The following is a 23,663-nucleotide window of genomic DNA, read 5'->3' as shown; positions in this document are numbered from 1 at the left end:
GGGTGGTGCCCTGGCTCCCGTCTCCTGTCCAAGCCTGATCCCCATGGTGTTGTAGCTTCTGTGGGGTGGGAGAGTGCCTTCCAGCTTGTCCCTCTGCAGCAAGGACTTCCTGCTTCTGGCCCACACCTGCTCACGTGTGTGAGCTTGCACACGATTGCCCAGGAGACCCCCACGGAGAGGCCTCCATGAGCCTCCTTAACACTCATGCACACAGACGGACCCACTGGGGAAAGGAAGCAGAGACCCACCCCGATCCTCCACCGCACCCATCCCCATGCCCACTCATCATAGAACCACGTGGACCTCCACCCGCTGCACACCCCGTGGCAGAGAGGAGCTGAAATATAAAACTGCGCGACCAGTTTGGTAACCAGTACTTATAGGCGGTACTTAATGGGCCCATTTTGGGTTAAGAACGGGGATCGACCCTAAGTGCAGAGATGGGTTCATTTTTGCGAATTGTGAACCAGTTCTGAGTTTGCAGAGATGCTTTGAGCCCTGGAAGCATCATTAGGATAAATGCATAAAATTCCCCGGGGACCGCCTTGGTGGGGACAGCGTTCCCTTGGATGGTGGGTTCGGGCAGGTTGTTCCAAACAAGCATTGAGATTTATCATCACTCTCTGCCCTCTTCTTCCTGGTGGATCCTCCAAGCTCTCCCCCTTGGCCCCACCGTCTCCTTTGTTCCTCCTTCCTCCCCGGGAATCAGAAAGAACTTGAGCGTCAGAGTCAGATGGGCAGTGTGATCTTGAGCAAGCCACAACCTCTCAGCCTCAGTCTCTTTATCAGGAAGATGGGCACAATGGTGTGTACTCTGAAAGGCAGTTGTGGAAGCAAACGAGAGAACATGCATTAAAGGGCAGGCACGTAACAACTTGCCCTCCCTGTTCTCTTGTACTCTCTCCTTCTTCCTGGTTCCCCAAGCCCCACGGCGCCTCTCCCCTTTCTCCCTCCATCATTCCCAAATGGGGACTGCGACAGATGGTGTCTGTGCCCCGGGGGGCGATATGAGGGGGAGAGGCAGGAGGGAGGTGAGTGGACGCACCCCAACGCTTGTCTGTCTCAGACACCTGCCTGGGAGTTCACAGTTGCTTCCTGGGTAATCCTCTGGCTCTCGGCTCCTGCCCTGCTCTCAGAGAACACGCTCCTAAGCCTAACCCCGTCCGTGGGGTCAGAGTGGGGGGAGCTTTCCTGGGTGGGGGGAGTGTGGAGACCCTGGGGGGCTGGGGCCATGCGAGGGGACCCAGAGCCTGCCCTACCCCTGCAGCCCGGAGCTCCGGGTCAACCCTGCCTTCCTGTGCACTGGCTGGAAGGCAGGGAGGAGGTCCCGCGGAGGTCTGTGGACGTGTTTCCACGCCACCCACAGCGCCGCAGCCAGCCCGGGCAGCCGGCCTCTCCTTTGACACCCTGAGATGCCTTTCTCTTCCTGTGGTTCTGCTTAGAACCAGACCTTTTAGAGTTCAAGGTTTGTCTGGTTCTTCTCTCCCATTTTACCACTTTGGAAACCGAGGCCCAGGAAAAGGGAATGACTTGCCCAAGGTCCCGTGGTGAGTTGGTGGCCCAGCCGGGGTTAGGATCCAGGGCTCCTGTGTCGTAGTCCTGAGCTCCGTCTCTCGTGCCCCAGACTCCTGTGCCCTCGGTCTGGCTCAGGGCTTCTCCCTGCGGGGCTGGTGACCTTTGGACGGGTCCTTGCCTGTTGTGGGCCTGTCCTGTGTGTTGTAGGGTGTTGGGCAGCATCTCTACCCACTAGATGCCAGTAGCGTTTCCTCCAGATGTGACAACCCAAAATGTTTCCAGACATTGCTACATGTTCCCTGGGGGGGGCCCATCGCCCCAGGGGAGGACCACTGGCCTGGCTGTCCCCTCCGCCCCGTGTCTCTGGGACTTGACCTCTCCCTCTTGTAGGGTGTGAAGTCGCCCTTCACTGGGGACACTCTTTTCTGCTTCCTGCTTCTGTTCTAGGATTGAGTGGCTTGGAAAGCAAAGCACTCAGCCATTTTGTTCCTTAAGAGAAAGAGCAAAAAGCCAGGTCTGGAAAGATGCTTCCACATCTGCCAAGGAAAAGAAAGAACTTGGCAGGAAGGGGGCCCAAGGAGGTGGCCGAGGGAGGCTGGGCTCCCGTCCTCCCTGGAGAATCCCTGAGTGTGATCGAGATGCCCTGGCTCTCCGGGCTCCCAGCTGGGGGTCTGCTGGCCAGAAGGATGTCCTGGAGGGGATGGAGCATTTGAGTGACCTACACGTGGAAAGTCTTAGCTGTAGAATTACCCTCAACACTTCCACTTTCTCTGTGCAGCTAGACCTGGAGGTGTTCGTGGCTCTTACATGATGGGTTCCCAGTGCTCTTCTGAGTGTCACCTCATGGGGTCTGACCCAGATCTGACAGCAGAGAGGACCTCCTTCTGGGAGTCAGGGGCCCTGGGTGGTGGTCTCTGCCCCAGCACTGACCATCTGTGATGGTGGGAGACTTTTCCCCTCCCTGAGTCTGATGGTGTGAGGGTTGAGCCCGATGAACTCAGGGTGTTCTGCAGGGATTGGCCTGGGCTTGCTGCCCACAGCTGGGCTTCACATGGCCAATCTGGGGTCTCCAAGAATCCTGGGTGTCTGAGGGGCTCCTGAAGGTCACCAGGTCCCTGTCCCTGCCTCTAGATCTCATGTTTCATGAAACCGCCTTGCTCAGGGCTGTTCTTGGGGGGAGGGGACACCCAGCTGCCTCTGAAGACAGAACAATACTTGCACCTCTCAAGCTTAGCTTAATTCATCCGCTAGCCAGAAAGATTTTTGCCCCAGCTATTTTCTGAAGGTCATTTTAAGGAAAAAAGATTGTTATATTTTTTTCAAATAGAAAGTATGGTAAAACCGAGTGTGTGCTTTTGCAAATCAGGTCTGCCAGCCCCTGCCCCCTGCCCCCTTCCTCAGGAAGTCCTTCTGATCTGTGTGAAGGCTGCTGAAGCCTTGCCCGCCCCTCGCTCCTCGTGGACCTTGATGTTGAAGCCACCTCTGCAGCTGGGAGCGGCGGTGGTGTTTTCAGGTTTACTGTTGGCAGTAGCTGAAGCTGGGGCCGTCTCAGTGTTTGTTAATTGAACATCACATCCTCAGAGTCTGCGCCGTTGCGTGAGACTCTTCTCTTTGCTGGACATTCGATGCAGTGATTTTTGAGCAGAGAAAGGGCAGGCCAAATGATAGGTCCTGAAGCTTAAGCGCTGGACATGCTACCTCCAGGCACAGTGAGATGGGGTCCCGGAGGGGCCGTTCAGGGTGGGGCTGGGCTGGGAAAGGAGGGAAAAAGGAGGGGCAAGCAGATGTCGCAGTGCCGCCTCCTTTGGAGCGCCTGCCGTGTGCTGTGCTCTGTGCTCAGTGCTTTATACAAGTTGTATCGGTCTTTGCAGTACCCTCCGATGTAGAAATATTAATATACCCATTTTACAGATAAGGAAACTGACGCTCAGAAAATGTACGTAATTGGCCCAAGGTTACACTAAGCTAGCAAGTGGTAGCGTCTGGGTTCAAACCAGTGTCTGCTTGATCCCTAAACCCCATGTTCTTAGCTACTGTATCCTTGGCAGATGCTTCAGTGAAAGGAGTGCGAAGGGCTGGGTATAGCCTTAGGCTGCAATCTCAAAGGTACGGTTTCCAGCAGGTGGGAGGCGATAGGCCTGTGGTGCTCGTCATAGGTCAGAGAGCCCACATGGGTTGTTTGTGGGTCCCTTGCTTCCACGCTCAGGTGGTGAAGAAAAACAGAGGGAAGGTATGGTACGGCAGGCTCAGGGACTCCCGGGGTGAGGGGGCTGCTGTCAAGGAGAGACTCAGGAGGTCCCCACACACCACGTTCCTATGGGAAGAGCTCTCATGTGGCAGAGATTCGGCTCTTCTGAGCCACCCCGTAGGGCACCAGCAGGCCAGTTAGTGCAAAAGATGGTGCCGAAACCCACCTGTTGTGGGCATCTGAAGATGAAGTGGGCTTTGGGGAGATAGTGAGACCCTCCTAATGGAAAATAATTAAGGGCAGCCAGGACGGGTTCTTGCCACGCCTGGCTGCCTGGCATTCTCAGCTGGGGAGTGTTTCACAATTCACATTCCCAGGCCCCACGCCTGACAGTTCAGCCTCTGGAGGTTGGGGGTGGGTCCAGGGCATCAGGGTTTCTATAAAACTCCCTGGGGGCTTGTGGTTCAACCAGTCCCTGGCTGGAAGCAGAGAGCCACTGGATGGGGTTGCTATTTCCAGGGGCTGTGGGATGGTGGTGTTTCCAAATTATGGTACATGGGCCAGACCAGTAATCATACATGAAATGATTTTAGGTATATTTATTTTAATGCATATTAGAAAAAAAAAAAAAAGGATCTAGCTTACACACCAAATCCGTGATGTCGTGGGTATTGATGCTTAGAACTAGTTGAAGTTAAATTAAGTTTATTTTTAAAATATACAAAATGGTAATATAGATGGGATTCAGATGTGCAGATCCACGTGAAAGTTGTATGCAAATAAAATCTAGGGTGACACTGTTGGGGGGGTGCAGGGTGGGGCCAAGTGAGTGGACTGGGTGACCTTAATCCTTTCAAGAGCCTGGGGTTTGTTGGTTGGTTCTAGAAGTCTCTGTGGAGGTAGGAAAGGAGAATCACAGTAGTTTGTCCAAATTGTGGTCCTCCATGGGGAAGGTCAGAAGTCCTCCTGCCCCCCGTTTGGAGCCTGAAGCATGGAACCCCTCTTCATCCCTCCCCATTCTTAGGGTTTCGTGAAGTCTTTGTCGGTGGGCTGGGGGCCTCCCCCATCTCATCAGTGAGGATGCAGTTAGGGTAGGGCAGGGGCCAGCGTACGGGGCACTGGGTACCATTTTTGTTCTTCCTCTTATTTTCCTTCTTTACTCTCAGAAAGAAGCAGCCGGAGAGGGATGCTGGTAGGGAGAAGGGGCCAGGGATGAGGTTCCTGCTCAGAGGAGGGAGAAGCAGTGCCCATAGCCACTCAATTGGAATCTCAGGTGGCCTGGCCGATCAATATCCAGGGCCAGATGCCCACTGGCCTTTGCAAAGTCAGGCCTCAAAAATTGCCAAGGTTGCTGGGCCAGAATCCAAGGCTTTGCCCCGAGAATCTCACTTTGGGGCTCCCATCCCCTCCCAGAGGCCTGCCGGCTAACACCCCAGTCCCTCTATTCAGGCCCCGTCACCTCTGGGAAGTACAGGGACTTGGGGCTTTTTTTCCCTTTTATAGGCCAAGGCAGTGTCCTGGCTCCTAGACTCTGCCCATGGAGGGGAAGGAGGGGGAGAGAGAGGAAAAAAAGATTTCCACCTTATTGTTCAGCAGCTGGAAAATTGTTGTCATCTGTTCTGCCTTTCATTTGCTGAGAATGGAAAAAAAATGTGGAAAAATTTGGGGAAATGAATCTCAGTACCCCCGTCGGAACTCTCGCCCTTTGCTCTTTCTCTCTCACATCCCTGCCTCGTGCTCCCGGGCTCTCGCCTCCCACTTCTCCTCTGGGTACCGGGGCTGTGCAGATTGGGGACTGGGGCTGAACCGAGGCTGTGCTGCGCTGGGACTGGACTGAGCTGAGCTGGGCCTGGGTTGAGCTGGGGCTGGAGCTGGGCTGGGATGGCCGCTTCCCCTCGCTCCATGTGGAGGGCTTGGGAAGCCACTGTGATGTCATTCGAGAACTGCATAGCTACAGGATGATAAGTGAAGCCCAGGGGACCCAGCTGGCTGAAATTACAGACAGAGTTTTATCCCACTGGCTTCCTACAAGCCGGAGCGAGGCAGAGGGAGCCGAGAGGGGGAGAGCGCGAGCGAGGGAGCGAGGGAGGGAGTGGTGTGTGTACATGGGCAGGCGGCCCTCGCTCCTCCCACCCCTGACAGTCCCCGGGAGCCCGAGCAGGACACAGGCAGTGCTGGGCGCTGCAGCCATGTAGGAATTATTTGCAACTTGAGGCACCAGGAGCAGAGATCGAATCAGAGTGGTTTTTTCCCCTCCCTGTTCTCCTCTCCAGCCAGAGGGTAAGTGCCTGCTGGGCAGTTGTTTCTCCTGTGTGTGTCCTTGTGTGGCTCTCTGCTGGACCTGGGGAGAGGGTGGTGAGGGCTTCTGTGCCGGGGGGCTGGGATCTGCTGTGGACCCGGACCCGGGAAGGGCATGTGGCTGTGTGGGGCTGTGTCTGCGCTGCCTTTGGAGGTGGATGTGGCGGACCTGGGACCTGGCCGCCTCCCTCCTGGACTTGCCGCCCTGGGACCTGGCCGCGAGCTGCCGCCCCAGGTCTGAAGAGTTGCTGAGTTGGTGGGGGGCAGTGTGTCTGAGCTGGCCTCACTCCTTTGGGGTCCTGGCTCATGGTGGATGAGAATGGGGGGCAGAGGGAAGGTGGTGGAGCATGGGTAGCTGAGACACACTCCCAGCGGGCCGTCTATTCAGGGCAGCCCCCCATTCTGTGGTCTGAACTTGGTGGCACCCCCAGCGCTGACCGTCCCCCCGCCGGCCTCCTGCGGGCTCCCATTCATGGCTTTCTCCCAACTTTGGCAGGACTCTTGTCGGCTTGACCGTCCCTCTGGCCAGGGATCTCTGCGTGTCCAGGCGGGTGCCCCGGCCGGGCAGAGGAGGACTTGGGTTGCTGTGGGCTTGGGAGCTATTTTTACCGTCTCGAATGTGCCTGTGACATCTGTGCCCGGATAGGCCGAGGGTGGGGGTGGGAGTGCCAGGCGCCGCTTCTGGTGGCTGGCGTGGGAGCCGAAGACCAGGCTGGAGTCAGAGGCTGGCTCTGCAAGTTCGCAGTTGCCCTACAGGCGTGAGCTGTCGTGTGACGGGGCCAGGTCACTTGCCCTCCAGGCCCTGGTCCCTCGGGTCTGAAATAAAGGTCACCATCAGATTTGCTGCCCCTATTCTTTCTCTTGGGAGGAATTCAAGGAAGATGGTATCTGTGTAAAGGGCAGTGGGTCCTTCCTGAGGAGGGCTTGGGGACACATCCGTCATCCTCACTTGACTGAAGCCCCGTATGTTGTATGGTGAGGTTCTTGGTCTGCAGCCATAGTTGGAGAAACCCCCACCCCCAGGCTCCTCCGGCCATCTTCACCTTGAAGCGCCGTTAGGGGAAGAACATGCAACTTTGAGGCAGAAGATGAAGCCGTTTGCGTCTCTGTGCTGGGTGACCTTGGGGGGTCCCCGGAGCCTGGAGAGCTTCGCCGTCCTCCTGCAAAATGATGGTGGGCCCTGGGCAACTGATCCCCTAAGACCCCTCAGCTCTAAAGACCCCATGGCTTTTACACAGCTCTGTCAGCTCAGCTGACCTCCCGGACCCCTCAGATCTCCATTCTGCTGCCTCTGAGGGCCCGGGTGGAGGAGGCAGGAGCAGCCTGGGAGGGGGAGGGGGCTCTGTTTTCCATTTCGATTTGAATGCGGACTTTCTCTTCAGGGCCTAAAATCCAGACCGAGGCTCTGGAAGTGGGCCTCGTGCCTCCCTCTTTCTGTCTTGGCCTCAGCAGAATGGCGGAGGTGGCCAAGGGTGGGGCCCTTGCCACCCACCCTCCCTGGGTCCACAGAGGCAGGTTTGTGGGTGACCCCGGTGAGGTCACTTGTACAGGGGACAGAGCCAGCTGTGAAAAGATTGACAGCAGCCCTGGGAAGAATCTTGTTCTCTTCTGTCTGGTCTCTGAAAACGCAGTGGGTCCCCTGAGTGCTATTAGACAGGAAGAAAGACAGGTGTCTCTTTGCCATGCCTGGACTCCTCTGTCCTTGCCCACAGGGCCCTGAGGCCCCGTGCCTGTCAATGTGGCATCAGGGGACATCTGTCTCCCAAGGTGAACCTGAGTGCCTTGGGCTGCACCTGTTTGTTGCTTGCCCTCTCTGCCATCTCAGGGTTGTCTCCTCTGTGTGGGTCCCCTTCAGAGACTTGGGGACTTCTCTTCAACCCCTAATTCTGCTGATCTTCAGAGCCCCTGAGGAAGCCCATTCACACCTTGAAGAGAAGTTCCAGAACTCTCTTCAAGCTGTGATGCACAGAGGGCCGCCTCAGTCCCCGGCTGCCTGGGGGTGGGAGGATGGCATGGGTGGAGGCCAGGACTGTCGCATACTGGGCCACAGGAGGTCCCTGCCACCGTTGCCACAGTGTCTCAGGGGACCCCAGGTCATGCTTGAGCTGTGGGGCTGAGGTTCTCCACGGCCCCCTCCAGCCTCACCCTCACCTCCCTGGGGAAGGTTAAAACTCAGTGGCGGCTCTGGGCCCGGCCCCTCCTCAGGCTCTTCCAGCTGGCAGGGTTTCCTTTCTGTGTGTTCTCCCTTTCTCTTGATGGAGCCTGCATTCCTCAGAGAAGCCCTGGGTGGCAGAGAAGGTTCCCCAGAAGCAGCACCCTAACTGTTAGATGCATGCGTCTTAATTTAAGATGCATAGATGGGCTTTGGGGTGACCATCAATTCCCTGAAACTTCGTGCAAAATTTGTGTTTGTGCGTCTTTTTAGGAAATGAGTCTAGGCTTTCGTCGGATATCCCCAGGGGTCCTTGGCCTAAGGAAATTAATGGCCACTGTGGCTGGGGAGTCCTGTGGGGGCGCCATGGGGTAGGCTCTGGCTCAGCCAATTTATAGGGACCTCCGCTGTGCCCAGCCTGTGCTACCACCTACGGAGAATTCCCCTCTCTCATATTTTCTCTGCAGAGCCTCTCTCTTCTCTTCCCTTTGGGAGAAGTTTGGGGTCCATCTTGATCCCTTGATTTTTCACTTCTCTGGGTGTCAGTGGAAGAAGAGTGTTTCCGTGGCTGGCAAGACTATATACAGCTTTCTGGGCTATTTAATGTAATGCAGGAGGCATTTCTGGAACACCTAACGTGTGCCAGGCACTGTACTCTGTAGGGCCATCCTGTGTAGCCGTGCGGGTTCACATAGACCACATTGTGAGTGGTACCATCTAGGAACCAGGCACCGGGGAGAGAGAGAGAAAGAGAGAGAGAAAGGCCGTCACTCAAGGAGTGCTCAGCTTAGTGGAGAACACAAGCATGGACATCAGTAGTGACCGTCCGGTGGGTGATCGGTGTCACAGCAGCTGTCTACGAAGGGCAGCGGGAACATGGAAGAGGTTTCTCTGAGTCTGGAGGAGTGTAGGAAACGGGCGAGGCCAGGGGAGACTTCCCAGAGAAGTTCAAAGCAAGCCTGAAGGAGGAGGAAGAGGTTGGCCAGGGAGGTTGGGGGCTGTGGGGGCAGGCAAGGAAGGGCCTTTCAGGAAAGGGAACAGCATATGCGAGGCATGGAGTAGGAGGGAGCATATAAATAGTAAGGGTAGAGTGGGGGGGGTTGGGGTATTGAGGACAGTGAAGATGAGGCTTCAGAAGGCAGGCAGGGGTCCAACGATAAAGGTCCAGCGTGTCCAGTGGAGTGGTTGGGCTTCACTCTGTGGGTGATGAGAGCTGTGACCTGGAGAGAGGAGAAGACGGAGTGGTGGATGTGTCAGGCCCCGCTCATGGTACTTAGCTTCTGAATCCTATCACCCAGCAAACCTGCAAAGAAGCATCCGAACTTCACCCGACAGGTTTGGAGGCCAGGCTCTGCGTGGTGAAGTGGTTGACGCGAGCTGACTTGGCCATTAAGATGGGGACCGTCCTTCTGAGTGATGGATGTGTCTGGCGCAGGGGTGGAGTGGGAGGGGGTGCTTCCCCTCTGTCTCCTCGTTAGAACCACATCCCTGGGGCCTCCCTGGTACCCAGCCCCATCCTCTGCCTACCACTCAATAGCCCCAGCCCGCCTCCCGCCGTGGCTGGGGAAGAGTCTGTGGCTCGAGGGTTAAGACGTCCAGAACTTGCTCTCCTGGGTGCCTGTTGGCCAAGCCTCCGTTCTTGTCAAAGCTCACCTACCTCCCAGACACACATGGCCTCTGATGCCCTGTTCCCAAGTTTAAGGAGCTGAGATTCCCTCCTGGCCTGTCACGGTCCCTGTCTGCCTCCACACTGCCGTGTCCAGGCGGGCACGGTGCCTCCTTACCTATTGGCACTGCATTGATCTTCCTCCACATTGGTCGGTCATCGCTGCTCCGGGTAATGTATTTTAATGAATTGTTATTCTACTGGACGAGGACCCAGAGGACTTTTTAGCATGAAGGGCCCCATCCGGAAAACCTTAACAAATCATTCACTGTTCAGAGCAGGCCTGCCGTTGGCCAGGGAGGGGTCTGTCCCCAGTGCGTCACTTTTCAACCAGGCTGGCACCTTGCATTCTTCGTGGTTGGGCTGCCTGTCCTGACATCTGAATAAATGAAATCTCCCCACTTGACATTATAGTAAGAGAAGCGGGGGTCCTTAATCTTAGAAAATGCTGACCACCTGGGTCAGGGTTTCTAAAGATGTTATCCACCTGTGTGTTTGCCAGAACCCCCATGGAGAGCTGGTTAAAATGCCGATGGTAGGCCCCACCCCACACTGATGAGTGAAAGTCTTTGGGTGTATGGCCCTGGAATCTACCTTTTTTTTTTTTTTTTCTGGTGAGGCAGATTGGCCCTGAGCTAACATCTGTTGCCAGTCTTCCTCTGTTTTGTATGTAGGTCACCGCCACAGCATGGCTTGGTGAGTGGTGTAGGTGTGCGCCCAGGATCCGAACCTGTGAATCCTGGGCTGCCGAAGCGGAGCACGCGAGCTTAACCACTACGCCACTGGGCCGGCCCCCCAGAATCTACATTTTTAACCTTCCCTGGGGGAGATTCTTATGAACGTCAAAATGAGAAAACAACTGCCCTAAACTCATATCACCTTAGCATCCCTGTTTATTTCTTTGGTTCCTTTTTAAGTAGATGGGTGGACACGTCTTTCCTTTCCTGCGTCCTGGCCTGTATTGGGCTTCTAGCACGACATGCACCTCTGCGGTTTACTGGAGGGAGCCTCAGGGAGTAGGTCCACGTCCAAGTCAGCTGGGGATTTTCCTCAGAGCTTTCCAAAAGCGTGACTCGCACATCTGGATTACGGCCGCCGTGGAATAAAGGCCCCTCGGTGCAGCCGAGCTGAGGAGGAGGGTGGAGTCCAGAGCTTGGAGCAGAGGCTGGAAAGAGCGAGAGACAGATTCAGACAAAGCAAGCGGGGCCTTAAAGAGATTGTGGAGGTCTCAGCTTCCCCAGGGCAATAGGCAGGGAGACGGCCCACGAGACAGGATGCACAGGCTGGCCCGGGCTTGGGGCCTGGGAGCTTTCCACCCTAGGCTGCCTGTAACTTATGGTTCCCCTGCAATTTATCCTTCTACTCCATTGTCACCCAGGCCAGCACCCATGGCCGCAACCAGGGAGGTTCTTCCCGCTATCCCCTGCCCCCGTCCCACTGGCTGTCTAACTCCCTCTCATCTGAGATGGTTTTATCTGAACTGGCCATTCCAGGGAGGCTGCTGGGACTTCGAGATGGATCTGGTGGCCCTCAGCTTGAGATGAAAGCCGCCTGCCCTCACCCTCTGTAAGCCCCCTCTCCTCCTCCTTGCTCTGCCTGCCTTCTCTTTTGCCCTTCCTGCCTTGATAGATTGAAACCTACGTTGTGTTCCGGCTTCTTGTGGTCTCGGTAAATAGCTCTTAATGTGGCTGTGGCGGATGGGGAGAAGGGGATGATGAGCGTGTGTGTACTGGTGTGGGGGGCGGGGGCACTCACCTTCATCTGCGATGGGAGGCTCAGGGCTATGTGCCCCTCAGGTCATGCCAGTATGCTGGGGTTTCAACAGAGCCCTCATGGAGGCTGGACAGACCTGGGACAGGCCTGAGTGTCCTCAGTTTCTCCCCTTGATGTGAAAAGGAAGATGACCAGTGAGGATGCAGAACAGCCTGGAGCCTGCGGCCAGCGCTGCGCAGTTGGGAGCAACTGGCCCCTTCTTTGAGGACAGAACAGACATTTCCACTTGTATTTAGCAAACAGGAGTTAGTTAAACAATTTACACTTCTTGGGGGCCTGCCCTGTGGCTTAGTGGTTAAGTGCGTGCGCTCTGCTGCTGGCGGCCCAGGTTCGGATCCCGGGCGCGCACTGATGCACCGCTTGTCCAGCCATGCTGAGGCTGCATCCCACATACAGTAACTAGAAGGATGTGCAGCTATGACATACGACTATCTACTGCGGCTTTGGGGTAAAAAAATAAAATAAATAAAAATTAAAAAACAAAAGAAAACAATTTACACTTCTTTGATTTTCTCACTGAGGCTTAGTGGTCTGGCAATTATTGCTCCAATGTTGTTGCTACAAACTGTAGACCATGTTGGGGTAAATTACATGGCAGAATCCGTTTAACATTGACGTTGTCAAAATCAATGAAGAGTGGGGCCTGGCCAGAAGGGCCGAGGTATCAGGTGGTGGTAATCAGTGTGAATTCTCCCTCCCTGCCTTGGGGGATGCTTTCTCAGCTCTCATGCCAAAAGCTCTTCTTTTATGATCCCTAGTGAGATGCTAGAGGGGGTCTGCTTTCTCCTGGAAGGAAAGAGCACTCTCATTTTGCACCCAGTGGTTCTCATTGCCTTCTGTCTTGTGTAAATGGGGAGGCCGTTGGACGTTCCACCCTTTGCTTCCCTGCTCCCCCACTTCCCAGACCATGTGGGCATGGACTTGGGGGACTAGGGGTGCTGGGGATGGAGGAGATTCTTGGCCCAGGAGGGACGCTCTGGCATCTCACACCATGGGCTGCAGAGTGCAGCTGGGGCCTGGAGTGGGCCTGCTTTCTCCAGGGCCAGCAGCTTTCCAGGCACGGTGAGAAGGAAAGACAGCCCTTCAGATTCCCACTAGCTGCCCTGAGGGGCCCATCCTCACGGGAACCAACCCCAGAAATCTTAGTGGATGAGAGCTCCTGTCTTCAATACAGTTATGTGCCGCTTAATGACAGGGATATGTTCTGAGACATTAGGCGAGTTCGTCATTGTGCGAACAGCATAGCGGGTACTTACACAAACCTAGATGGTGTAGCCTACTACACACCTAGACCATATGGTACTAATCTTATGGGACCACCGTTGTATATGCAGTCCGTCGTTGGCTGAAACATCGTTATGTGGTGCATGATTATTCTTTTCCCCTCTGGAAACAACCAGCAGGGGTCTCTTCGTTTTTGTGTAGCAAGGAGCCGGGTTCTTGGGAAGGACGCGGCGTGAGGGGCAGCCTCTCTCATCCGACCGTATCGGCCCTTTCAGGGACCATGACAGGCGAGTTGGGGGAGGCAGCCATGTCTGCAACTGCATCTCAGCAGCTGTTAGGGGTCTTGGCACAAGGGGCAGGCTGTTTGAGATTCAGGTTGTCTCAGTCAAAACCCCTTTCCAGTTCAGACCAGCCCCATCCTTGTGAGACCTGGGCTGCGGCCATGCTGGCCCATTGTCACTTGAGGCCTGCTGCCGGCTGAGGTCCCAAAGCCCCAGGGAAAACGGGGGACAGAGAGATGGTTCTGGAGAGTTAAGTGATGCAGAGCATCCCGCCCCAGGGGGTGTGTGGACGATGCGCCTCGTTGAGCATCTCTGTGCTCCCTTTCGGGTGACGTCATCTGGTTGGCTTGTGGTTTGTGTGTGTGTGTTGATCAGGATGTTCCTGTTTTGTGGTTGTCTGATTGCTTGTTCTTGGCCGTGGGCTTCTGTATGAGTGTTTATTTTTAGAGGTTGTCACTTCTGGCCCGAGGGCTGATCCTTGGGCATGGTGTGAGCTTGTATTTTCTGAAATGTCTGTGGCTTTAAATTTACTTTGGGCTATTGCTGCCTTTTATGTGTTTGTTCTACTTGTGTGTGTGTGAGATATGCGAGACAGGGTAGAATAATAAAAATTGTATGGTCTTTGAAATTCTGCTTTTGTTCTGATTTTAAATTAGTTTTGATTTTAATTTAGTTTTACTTTGTTTTGAATTAGTTCTGATTTTAAATCCCACCTTTACCAGGTACTATGTGTCTGCAAAGGAATGGTTTCACCTCTCAGACCTCGTTTTCTCCATCTGTAAAATAGGTGTAACACTCCCTGGCTCACAGGATTAGAAATAATGTACGTGTGAAGTGCCTAAATGCGTTTGGCACATCGTGGGTGTTCCCTGCATGTTAGCTATCATTATGGGTGCTTGTATATTCATATCCACACTCGCACTTTTCTGACCGGGGCACCTGTCTCGTGTGCCCCACGAACCCACGTGTCCGTGTGTTTGGTTTGGGCGATTTCTGGTTGGCGTGTGTGTCTCTGGACATCTTTGTGTCTGGTTTTCTGTGTGTGAGTGTGTGTGTGTGTGAGATATGCGAGACAGGGTAGAATAATAAAAATTGTATGGTCTTTGAAATTCTGCTTTTGTTCTGATTTTAAATTAGTTTTGATTTTAATTTAGTTTTACTTTGTTTTGAATTAGTTCTGATTTTAAATCCCACCTTTACCAGGTACTATGTGTCTGCAAAGGAATGGTTTCACCTCTCAGACCTCGTTTTCTCCATCTGTAAAATAGGTGTAACACTCCCTGGCTCACAGGATTAGAAATAATGTACGTGTGAAGTGCCTAAATGCGTTTGGCACATCGTGGGTGTTCCCTGCATGTTAGCTATCATTATGGGTGCTTGTATATTCATATCCACACTCGCACTTTTCTGACCGGGGCACCTGTCTCGTGTGCCCCACGAACCCACGTGTCCGTGTGTTTGGTTTGGGCGATTTCTGGTTGGCGTGTGTGTCTCTGGACATCTTTGTGTCTGGTTTTCTGTGTGTGAGTGTGTGTGTGTGTGTCTGTGACCGTTGGTGTCTGGACTGGAATTTGTGCACTCTTTTCTTGCCAGCCGGAGGCCTGCCTTGGAGGCAGGGGAGGGGAGGTGAATGTGCGTGTGCGTGTGCGTGTGCGTGTGTGTCGGGGCTGGAAGCCGGGCTGCTGACTGTACAGGGTGTGAAATCACCGAGTTCCTCTGGGCGAGGGAGGTTCTTCGTTCCTGAGTCAGCCCTTTGGCCCTGAGCCACCCAGCGCTCACTTTTTCCTTTCAGAGAAAGTATTGCTCACGGGGTCCCCAGAGCTGCCTGCAGACAGAATGACACAGGGGACACCTCTCCCTGATGGAAACCTCTACTTTTGTGTTCTCAATCCCTAAGATGCTTCCCCCCCCCCCCGGTCCCTGAACCCCTTTTCCAGAATCCTGTGGGCCTCAGCAGTAAGAGGGAAAGCGTATCCACTTCCGCATGGGGCCTGCTGGCTCTGCTGAACCCCATCTTGGCCCAGGACTTCCAGGTCCTTGGGAAGCTGGTGAAATGCCAGAGCCAGGCTTTGAACGGGGGCGTCTTGCTCCCAGGACCTCCCTCCCAATCTTAGGCTCCACTGCCTGCCCCTGAAGCTGGGTGTTGGAGACGGCTGTGCCCAAAAGCCTGGGGTCGGGGTCCTTTCTTCCTTTCCCCTTTCTCTGACCTCAGGGTGCTGAGAGGAGGTTTTAGGATCTTGGGAATGGAAGCTATTAGCTCCTTTCCTCAGGAGAACAGAAGATGTCTCTGCCGCCCACTGACCTCTGCCGCCTGTTGTCTCCCCTCCGCTCTCTCTCGTGCAGAGGTAGTGGGCCACACTCAGGGGCCGCTGGACGGGAGCCTGTACGCCAAGGTGAAAAAGAAGGACTCCCTGCACGGCAGCACCGGGGCCATCAACGCCACGCGGCCCGCCCTGTCGGCCACCCCCAACCACGTGGAGCACACCCTCTCCGTGAGCAGTGACTCCGGCAACTCCACCGCCTCCACCAAGACAGACAAGACTGATGAGCCAGGCCCCGGCCCCTCCGGCGCCCCTGCCGCCCTAAGTCCCGAGGAGAAGCGGGAGCTGGACCGCCTGCTCAGTGGTTTCGGCTTGGAGCGAGAGAAGCAAGGCGCCATGTACCACGCCCAGCATCTCCGGTCCCGCCCGGCGGGGCGCCCTGCTGCACCCCCCTCTGGCCGCCACGTCGTCCCAGCCCAGGTTCATGTCAACGGCGGGGCCTTGGCGTCTGAGCGGGAGACGGACATCCTGGACGATGAGCTGCCCAACCAGGATGGGCACAGCGTGGGCAGCATGGGCACACTGTCCTCCCTGGACGGGGTCACCAACACCAGTGAGGGGGGCTACCCGGAGGCCCTGTCCCCGCTCACCAACGGTCTGGACAAGCCCTACCCCATGGAACCTCTGGTCAATGGCGGGGGCTACGCCTATGAGTCCACCAGCCGGGTGGTGCCGGCTGCCCACACGGCCCCCATGCGGCCCTCCTACTCCGCGCAGGAGGGTCTAGCCGGCTACCAGCGTGAGGGGCCCCACCCAGCCTGGTCACAGCCGCTGACCACTTCCCCCTACGGCCCTGACCCCAGCAGTATGTTCCGCTCTCAGTCCTTTCCGGAAACCGAGCCCCAGCTGCCCCCAGCTCCGGCCCGTGGGGGAAGCAGCCGGGAGGCTGTGCAGAGGGGTCTGAATTCCTGGCAGCAGCAGCAGCAGCAGCCTCGCCCGCCTCCTCGCCAGCAGGAAAGGGCCCACTTGGAGAGTCTTGGGCTCAGCAGGCCCAGCCCCCAGCCGTTGGCAGAGACCCCCACGCCTGGCCTCCCTGAATTCCCGAGGGCAGCCTCCCGGCAGGAAATCGAGCAGTCCATCGAAGCCCTCAACATGCTGATGCTGGATCTGGAGCCAGCCACGGCGGCCGCCCCCCTGCACAAGTCCCAGAGTGTCCCAGGGGCCTGGCCAGGGGCCTCCCCGCTCTCCTCCCAGCCCCTCTCCGGCTCCTCCTGCCAGCCCCATCCACTGAGCCAGTCCCGATCTGGCTACATCCCCAGTGGGCATTCCTTGGGAGCCCCTGAGCCAGCCCCACGGGCCTCGCTGGAGTCCGTCCCTCCTGGCAGGCCTTACTCACCTTATGATTATCAACCATGTCCAGCTGGACCCAACCAGAGCTTCCGTCCAAAGAGCCCAGCCTCCTCGTCCTCCTCGTCCGCCTTCCTTCCAACCACCCGTGGCCCTCCAGGGCCTCAGCAGCCCCCGGCCTCTCTGCCTGGCCTCACCGCTCAGCCTCAGCTCCCACCCAAGGAGGCGCCTTCAGACCCATCCCGAACGCCGGAGGAGGAGCCGTTGAACCTGGAGGGGCTGGTGGCCCACCGGGTAGCAGGTGAGAGCCTCGGGGACCGTCAGTGCTGGGTACCTCCTTCCTCCCTCCACACCTTCCCTCTGTGGTCTTGGTTGCTCTTGCTGGGGGAAGTGCAGGCACAGCCATCACACCTCGGCAGGCGCTGCTTTGGCCTGGGGAAAGGCTGTCAGAAGCACGCGCTAGCCATCCCTTGCTGCGTTCATTGTCTGTTAGGCTCCAAGCCAGGCATTGAGGTTCAAAGATCAGCGTCTTTCAGTTCCTGCCTTCAAGGAGCTTACAGTCTAGTGAGGGCACTGATACACAGACAGATAATTCTAACAGAGTGCGATGTGTGCTACAGCAGAGCTGGGGACCAAAGCCCCAGAGCCTGGGGGCAAGCAAGGCTTATCACCTAGGACAATCAGGGAAAGCTTCCTGGAGCTGGTGACTTCCTGGCCGGAGTACAGATTTCTAGGGAGAGAGGAGATGCTCTCTGCAACTGCCTGCAGAGCTCTCTGTCCTCAGACTTCACTTCCTTGGGGAGGGCTGGAGGGAGGCCTCTGTAGACTCAAATTCCTTCTTGGGCCCTCCCAGATGCATAAGAAAAAGCCTGAGAGGGTGCCCCAAAGCCCTTGGGCTCGATCTGAGTGTTCAACTCTGGTGGGTCCTTTCAGGATATTTCTGTGTTTCAGGAGAGGCCGAGGTCCCCCTTCTTGTTCAGCTGTCCTGCTAGTCTTTGCTTCAGGACCAGCTCTGTATGGGAAGCAGACCCTGGAAAACAAAGCCCCATTTCGTATCAGAGGGTGGGCTTGTCTTTCTAGAGAGAGTGGGGCAACCTTAACTGCTTACTGGGGAGATAAAGGCAAGAAATGGCAGAGTGTCCAGGGCCGTGTTGGGAGGGACAGGAAGGGCTCCCTTCCTCTCCACTGGCCTCAACCTATGACCATTCTGTGGGGCAGCCAAAGTGGGTGGGAAATCCTATGGGTTGGTTTAGTTGTGGAGGTAGGCCCGGGCGGGGCTGGACCAGAGACTGGGGCCGGTGGGTCTTGTGCCAGGCACCTCAGCTGACGAGGCGTTGGGAACTAAGGGAGGAGAAGAGGAGCCCAGATAGCTGACTCTGCCCGCCACCCCTTCTCCTAAATTTAGGGTGAGCTGAGTCACCATGCCAGCTGCGGGGAGGGAGGGAGACGCCCTCCCTGGGGATGGACGGTGGGTGTGAGGAAGTCGCTGGGGGCACGCCAGCTGGCTGTTGGGAGGATCCAGGATCTGGGTGTGGGGGCACGGCCCCCCTGGTCCTGTACTTCAGAGCCGAGCACAGTCCCCAGCTCAGCTATCTGTAACTTGAAATTGGCCACAATGGAAATATTTACATCGTGGGAGTTGGCGGTCAGGGCTTCACCTCCCCTGGAGAGCTGGTCTAGCAGCGCATCATTGCTTTTACCCAATAGCCAAAACACAGGATGAGTAGCTCTGTAACCTGCGGAGTGAAAGAAAGGCTCCGTGGGATGGTCCAGATGGGGCTCCCGTGTCCTGCTTTCTCCCATGTCTGGGCCCCCGAGACAAGGACTCCCCAGCCTCTTTGTCCCCAGAGCTGCCCTTCTTCCCAGTTTTGTTGAAGGGGGAGGGATGGGGCCCTCTCCGTGTTTTACAGAGTTGGGGTGGTGGCCTGAGGAACAGTGACATTCTAGCCCAATGATGGGCAGGATCCAGCGGGCTTCCCTCTGGGGCAGCGGGATGAATTTCCTCCCCCTACCAGAAAGAACCCTTCCGTATAGCTCTCCCAGGGGCTTGCTCCAGAGGAAGCCACGCCTGAATGGCATGAGAAGGATAGCCATCTTGTAGTGCATCTCCTCTGAGCCTTTTCTCTCCCACTAGCTTCTGAGGTCTTGATTGTCAGCCTCCATATCCCATAGCTGCTCCGTCTTTGGCTGCCAAGAAGTCATAGGAAGGGGGCAGTTGGCATAATGTCTCTGTCCCCCATCCCTGCTCCCATCTCCTCCACCAACTGTGAGTGACTCAGTCAGGAGAAGGGATGAGATGTGTAGAGGGGACAGTTCTATTTGGTCCCCAGGGCTATAAAGGGGCCTCTTTGGTCCATGCCCCGTCACGAACAGTGTTTCTTACATCAGCAGGTCCTGCTTGCACGACTCCTTCAGTAGCCCTTCAGGGTGTCTGCAGTGCTTGTGTAGATGAAGGTGTGCTGGCAGGATCAATGTGTAGAAAACTCTGGGAGCCTGGGAGGATAGACTTCCAGCACCACCTCCTTCTGCCTGTTCTACATTATTCTGCAAGAAGCTGGAACGTAAGCCTCAGCACAAGTAACCCGGGAAGCTCAGATCTGAGGGAGAACCTCTTCATGGCCATGAACTTGATCTGGTTTCTCCTGGCTTTTCTCCCTCAGGTCTGCCTTTTCCTCCTTGGCTGTCCTGCTTACTTAAGTACTGTGTTCCTGGTTCATTCCGCTTTGATCCAACCACTTCTTATGTTTTATTTCTGCTTAGATCTCAGAGAGTGTAGGCATAGTTTCCTTAACTTGATAAAGGGTAGGTACCAGAAACCTGTAGCACATCACACCTTCTTGTGAAACATTGGAAACGTTCCTGTGACAGCCAGGGACAAAATAAGAATGCCTGTTGTCACCACTATCACTTAGCATCGTATTGGATGTCATAGCCTGTGCAATAAGACAAGAAAGGGAAATCAGAGTCGGAGTCGGTGAGTCCAGTCATCTTATGATCCTTCTCCTGTGACTGGACGGGTCTCAGATGTCTCTAGAGGTAGACATTTCAGTGCATGCAGAATCAGATGTGGATCTTATCCTTAAGGAGCCTAGAGTTCAGTAAGGGAAAAAAAGAACTGGAACTTTAAAATGAAGTCATTCGTTATAAGAAGCATGGAAAAAAAAGTTCTGTGGGAGTGAGGAAAAAGGAGATACCACTGTCAGTGGAGAGATTGGAGAGGCTGTGTCTTGAGTGTGGGTTTTGAACAGAGCCTGGGATGATGGGTGGGATTTTGAAAGTGGGTGGGGTCGTGGGAGAGAGAGAGTTCATAATGAAGGCAGGAAGGCATAGGACATGTGTGAAGAGTAAAGTAGGTTGAGAGCATATAGGTTGTGTGAGAAAGAGTCAAGAAAGGTAGCTTGGGGCCTGCCTCTGGTTGGTCTTAAATACCAGACTAAAGAGCTTGAATCTTAGTGACAGTGTGGGAAGCCATTACTGTGTTTTACTCAGGAGAGTGTGCCATGATCAGAGCCATTGTTTAGGAAGATGTATCTGGTGGATCTGGGCAGGAAGGATGCAAAATGTGAGAGCCTTTGAGCCGGGAGCTTGTTAGATAGCCTAGGTGATGGGGACATGGAAATGAAAAAGAAGAGATGGATGCCAAGGATGATGTGCGAGTAGAACCAATGCATTTACAAATTGACTGAATGTAGTGGGCGAAGGAGAGGGAGACACCAAAGATGATTCTGGGGCTCCACGAATAGAACCAGCATGATGGTTCCATGAACAAACCGGGAGTTGGGAGGAGGAGCAGGTCTGGTGTAAGATGGAGACCTCAGTGTTAGATGTGTTGAGTTTGAGGTGGTGGTGGAACCTCCAGGCAGAGATGTGTGGAAGGCAGTTGAATGTCTGGAATTGGAGCCTGAACGAGTGGAAAGAGTTATAGGTGTTAGAGTCATCCTCGCCAAGGTGAAGGGTAAAGCTTTGGGCACGGATGAGATGTCAGAGGGCATGGAGAGAAAAGAACCTAGGATGAAACTTCCATGAGGGGGATGGAGGACGTAGAGGGGACTGAGAACAAGTGTTCAGGGCGGTGAGAGACCAGGACAGTGGACCATCACAGAGGGCAGGATAGTAAAGAGTTTCCAAGAGGAGGGGCGGGGGGTTACAATGTCCCTGTGGAAAGATCATGAGGAGGATTGAGAAGAATTCATTGGGCTGGCCAATTAGGTGGCCCCAGTGATCTTCAAAGGCATATTTTCGTAGAGTGATGATGACAGAAGCCAGACCATGAGGGATGGAGGGGTGAGTGGAGAGGGAGTGCAGACAGCGTGTCAACTGCTCTCTGAGTGGTTTTGTGATAAAAGGGGAGAGGACGGTAGCTAAACAGGTCAGCAAGCTATTGAGAACTTCTTTTTGTAAATATAGGAACCATGAGAATGTTTCTAGAGGAGAGAGAGAGAGCGCTTGAATATGGAGGGAAGAGGGAGAAAAAGAATATGAGAAAGAAAGAAAATGATAGAATAAGATTTCTAAGGAGGTAAGAGGGGATAGGCTTGCGAGCCCAGATGGATAATTTAGGCTCCCCCAGCAGGTGAGATGCTTCCTGAAATAAGAATAAAGATGGATACAGATACAGGGAGATCTTGAGGTCAAGCCTTGGGAGCTTGAATTGAGAACCCAGTTTTTATGTTTCGTCATGGCGGTAAGAGATGAGGTCAAGGCCCACTCAATCATTCATTCAACATGAGCTCCCAATCTGTGCTGCTTGCTGGTGTAGGCCTGGAAAACCGGTGATAAACAAAAGAGGTAAAAATCCTTGCCTTCATGGTAGAGATGGACAATGAACAAATAAGCAAATACATATATAATATGTCAAATGGATGATAAGTGCCATAGAGGTGAAATAAAGCAGTGAAGTGCAGTGAGGGGTGGAGGGTGGATGGGTGGTTGCACTATACATACGATAGCCAGGGAAAAGTCTTCACTGGGCAGTGAGGGAATGTGCCAGTTGGAACAGCAAGTGCAAAGGCCCTGAGGCAGGAGTGTAGTACTTGAAGTCACAGAGGTGATGACCATGGGGACCAGCTTGCAGTGGGCCTTGTAAGTGATCATAAGAACTTTGGCTCTTACTCTGCGTGGCATGAGAAGCCTTAGGAAGGATTTGGGCAGGAGAGTGACATCATCTGACTTATTCTAAAAGGATCAATGTGGCCAGGATGGAAGGAGGGAGACCAGTCAGGAGGCTGCTGCTGTTGATCAGGATGGTATCAGATGGTGAGAAGTGCTCAGACTGTAGACATATTTTGGAGCTGGAGCCATCGAGATTTACAGATAGACCAGACATGGGATGTGAGAGAAAGAAAAGTCAAGGTATTTGGCCTGAGCGATTAAAGGAGGGAGTTGCTCTTCGTTGAGATGGGTAAGAGTGTGGGAAGAGCAGGCCTGGAGGGGAGATCAGAAGTGTGATTTTGGCCACATTGGGTTTGAGATGCCCACGAAACATCCACGATGACTGGGTATGTGTGTGTCAGGAGTTTAAGGGGGTGAGGTTGGGGCTTAGAAATGTGGGAAAGCATGGCCCTGCGTGACAGCACCTAGGGGGTGAGCACAGATGGAGAGGAGGCCCCAGGATTGGGTCCTGGAGCCTCGCCCATTCAGCAGTTGGAGATGTGAGGGGGAGCCAGCAAAGGAACCGGTGCTAGAGAGTGAGACCCTGGGGCTCAGACTGAATCCAGGAAGAAGCAAGTGACATGGGCGGAGAGGGCCGTGCTGCCTGTGAGGGGCGGGTGAGGTGTGGGGCGCCAGGATTGAAATCTCCTGGTCCTGGGCCCACACCTTGCTCCACGCTGGGGCTGGAAAAGAGAGAGGCGAGGTGTCCGGCCGGACAGCAGGAGGTCCACCTGCCCTCTAGAGGCGCAGGACCTGGAGGCACCCTCCTTTCTTCTCTGCCACCCTCCCCACCATCCCGCGTGTGGCTGGATCCCAGACTCAGAACACCGACTAATCTTGATTTTCTCTTTGTGTGTGTTTTCTTTTGTCTTGTTGAACGCCTCGTTCCCTGCGTGCTCTGTGTGTCCCGTGTCCATCTGTCCCTTGTGCCGTGGGTGTGGTGCCTTCCTTGCCTGGTGTCCTCCCCTCCGCCCTGCCTCTCCGTCCTGCTTGCCTCCCCTGCCGGCTCCCCTGGGGCGGGTGGGCAGCATACAACGCCAGACTGCAGGGCATCGGGCAGAGTGGCGGCTTCCGGCACCCTCCTCCCCAGCGCCTCCGATCTTCCTCCCTCTCTGGTTGGTTCCTCTCCCCGGCCCCCTTTACAGCTCTCTGCCCCTCATCTTAGCTCTCGGTTTCTCTCTTCCCCTCCTTCGTGTACTGTTCCTTCCAAACTTCTGCCCACTTTCTTCTTCTCTCCTCATCCTTCCATTTCCTCCTCACTTCTCTTTCTCTCCCTCTCCTGTTCTCGTCTCTCCATCTCTCCCTTATTCTCTTCTGCCCCCAAACTCCTTTTCCCTCTGTTCCCTTCTCTCTCCTTGCCCACCTCTCCCTCCTCCCTCTCTGCACACCCTCCCTCCCTCCGTTCTGCATGAGCGAGTGCTCCCGCTTCTGCATGGACACAGGCCTCATGCTCTGGTTTTGGCCTTATCTGCTGGGCACAGGGTCTGGGGTGACTAGACTAACTTTCAGGCTCCCCATGGACAGACGGGCCTTTGCTGTGAGGGTGCTCAGTGAGGGCGGGGAGAGCCCAGCTCTCCGGCCACCCTGGCCGGACCCCCAGGGCTGCCAGGTCAGGGCCTCAACAGGAGCCAGACTGTGGTTTGCATGGGCCTCCCGGGCACAAGACAGAGGGGTGCCCCAGCAGCTGCTGCTCCCGCTGTTGAGTACGGCACTCCCTGGGGACAGAGCACCCCCTCTGACCTCATCCTGAGTCTCCCATCCTAGGACCCACGGCCCCGAGTCAGAAGCCCTGGGTGTGGTCCTGGCT

General features: G+C 55.2%; 1 protein-coding gene across 1 annotated transcript in view; it reads left to right on the top strand.

Annotated features, from left to right (window-relative positions):
- The window catches only part of TNS1 (tensin 1), a 167,622-nt gene that overhangs the window by 108,337 nt on the left and 35,622 nt on the right, over positions 1-23,663 (top strand). The window contains exon 17 of the mRNA XM_058532966.1: positions 15,441-17,006. Coding sequence (XP_058388949.1) covers positions 15,441-17,006 — 1,566 coding nt within the window. The remainder of the gene's footprint in view (positions 1-15,440; positions 17,007-23,663) is intronic.

Source organism: Diceros bicornis, chromosome 37, assembly GCF_020826845.1.
Source record: "Diceros bicornis minor isolate mBicDic1 chromosome 37, mDicBic1.mat.cur, whole genome shotgun sequence".
NCBI lineage: Eukaryota > Metazoa > Chordata > Mammalia > Perissodactyla > Rhinocerotidae > Diceros > Diceros bicornis.
Note: the sequence above shows the minus strand (reverse complement) of the source record. Positions and strands in the feature narration are given on the sequence as shown.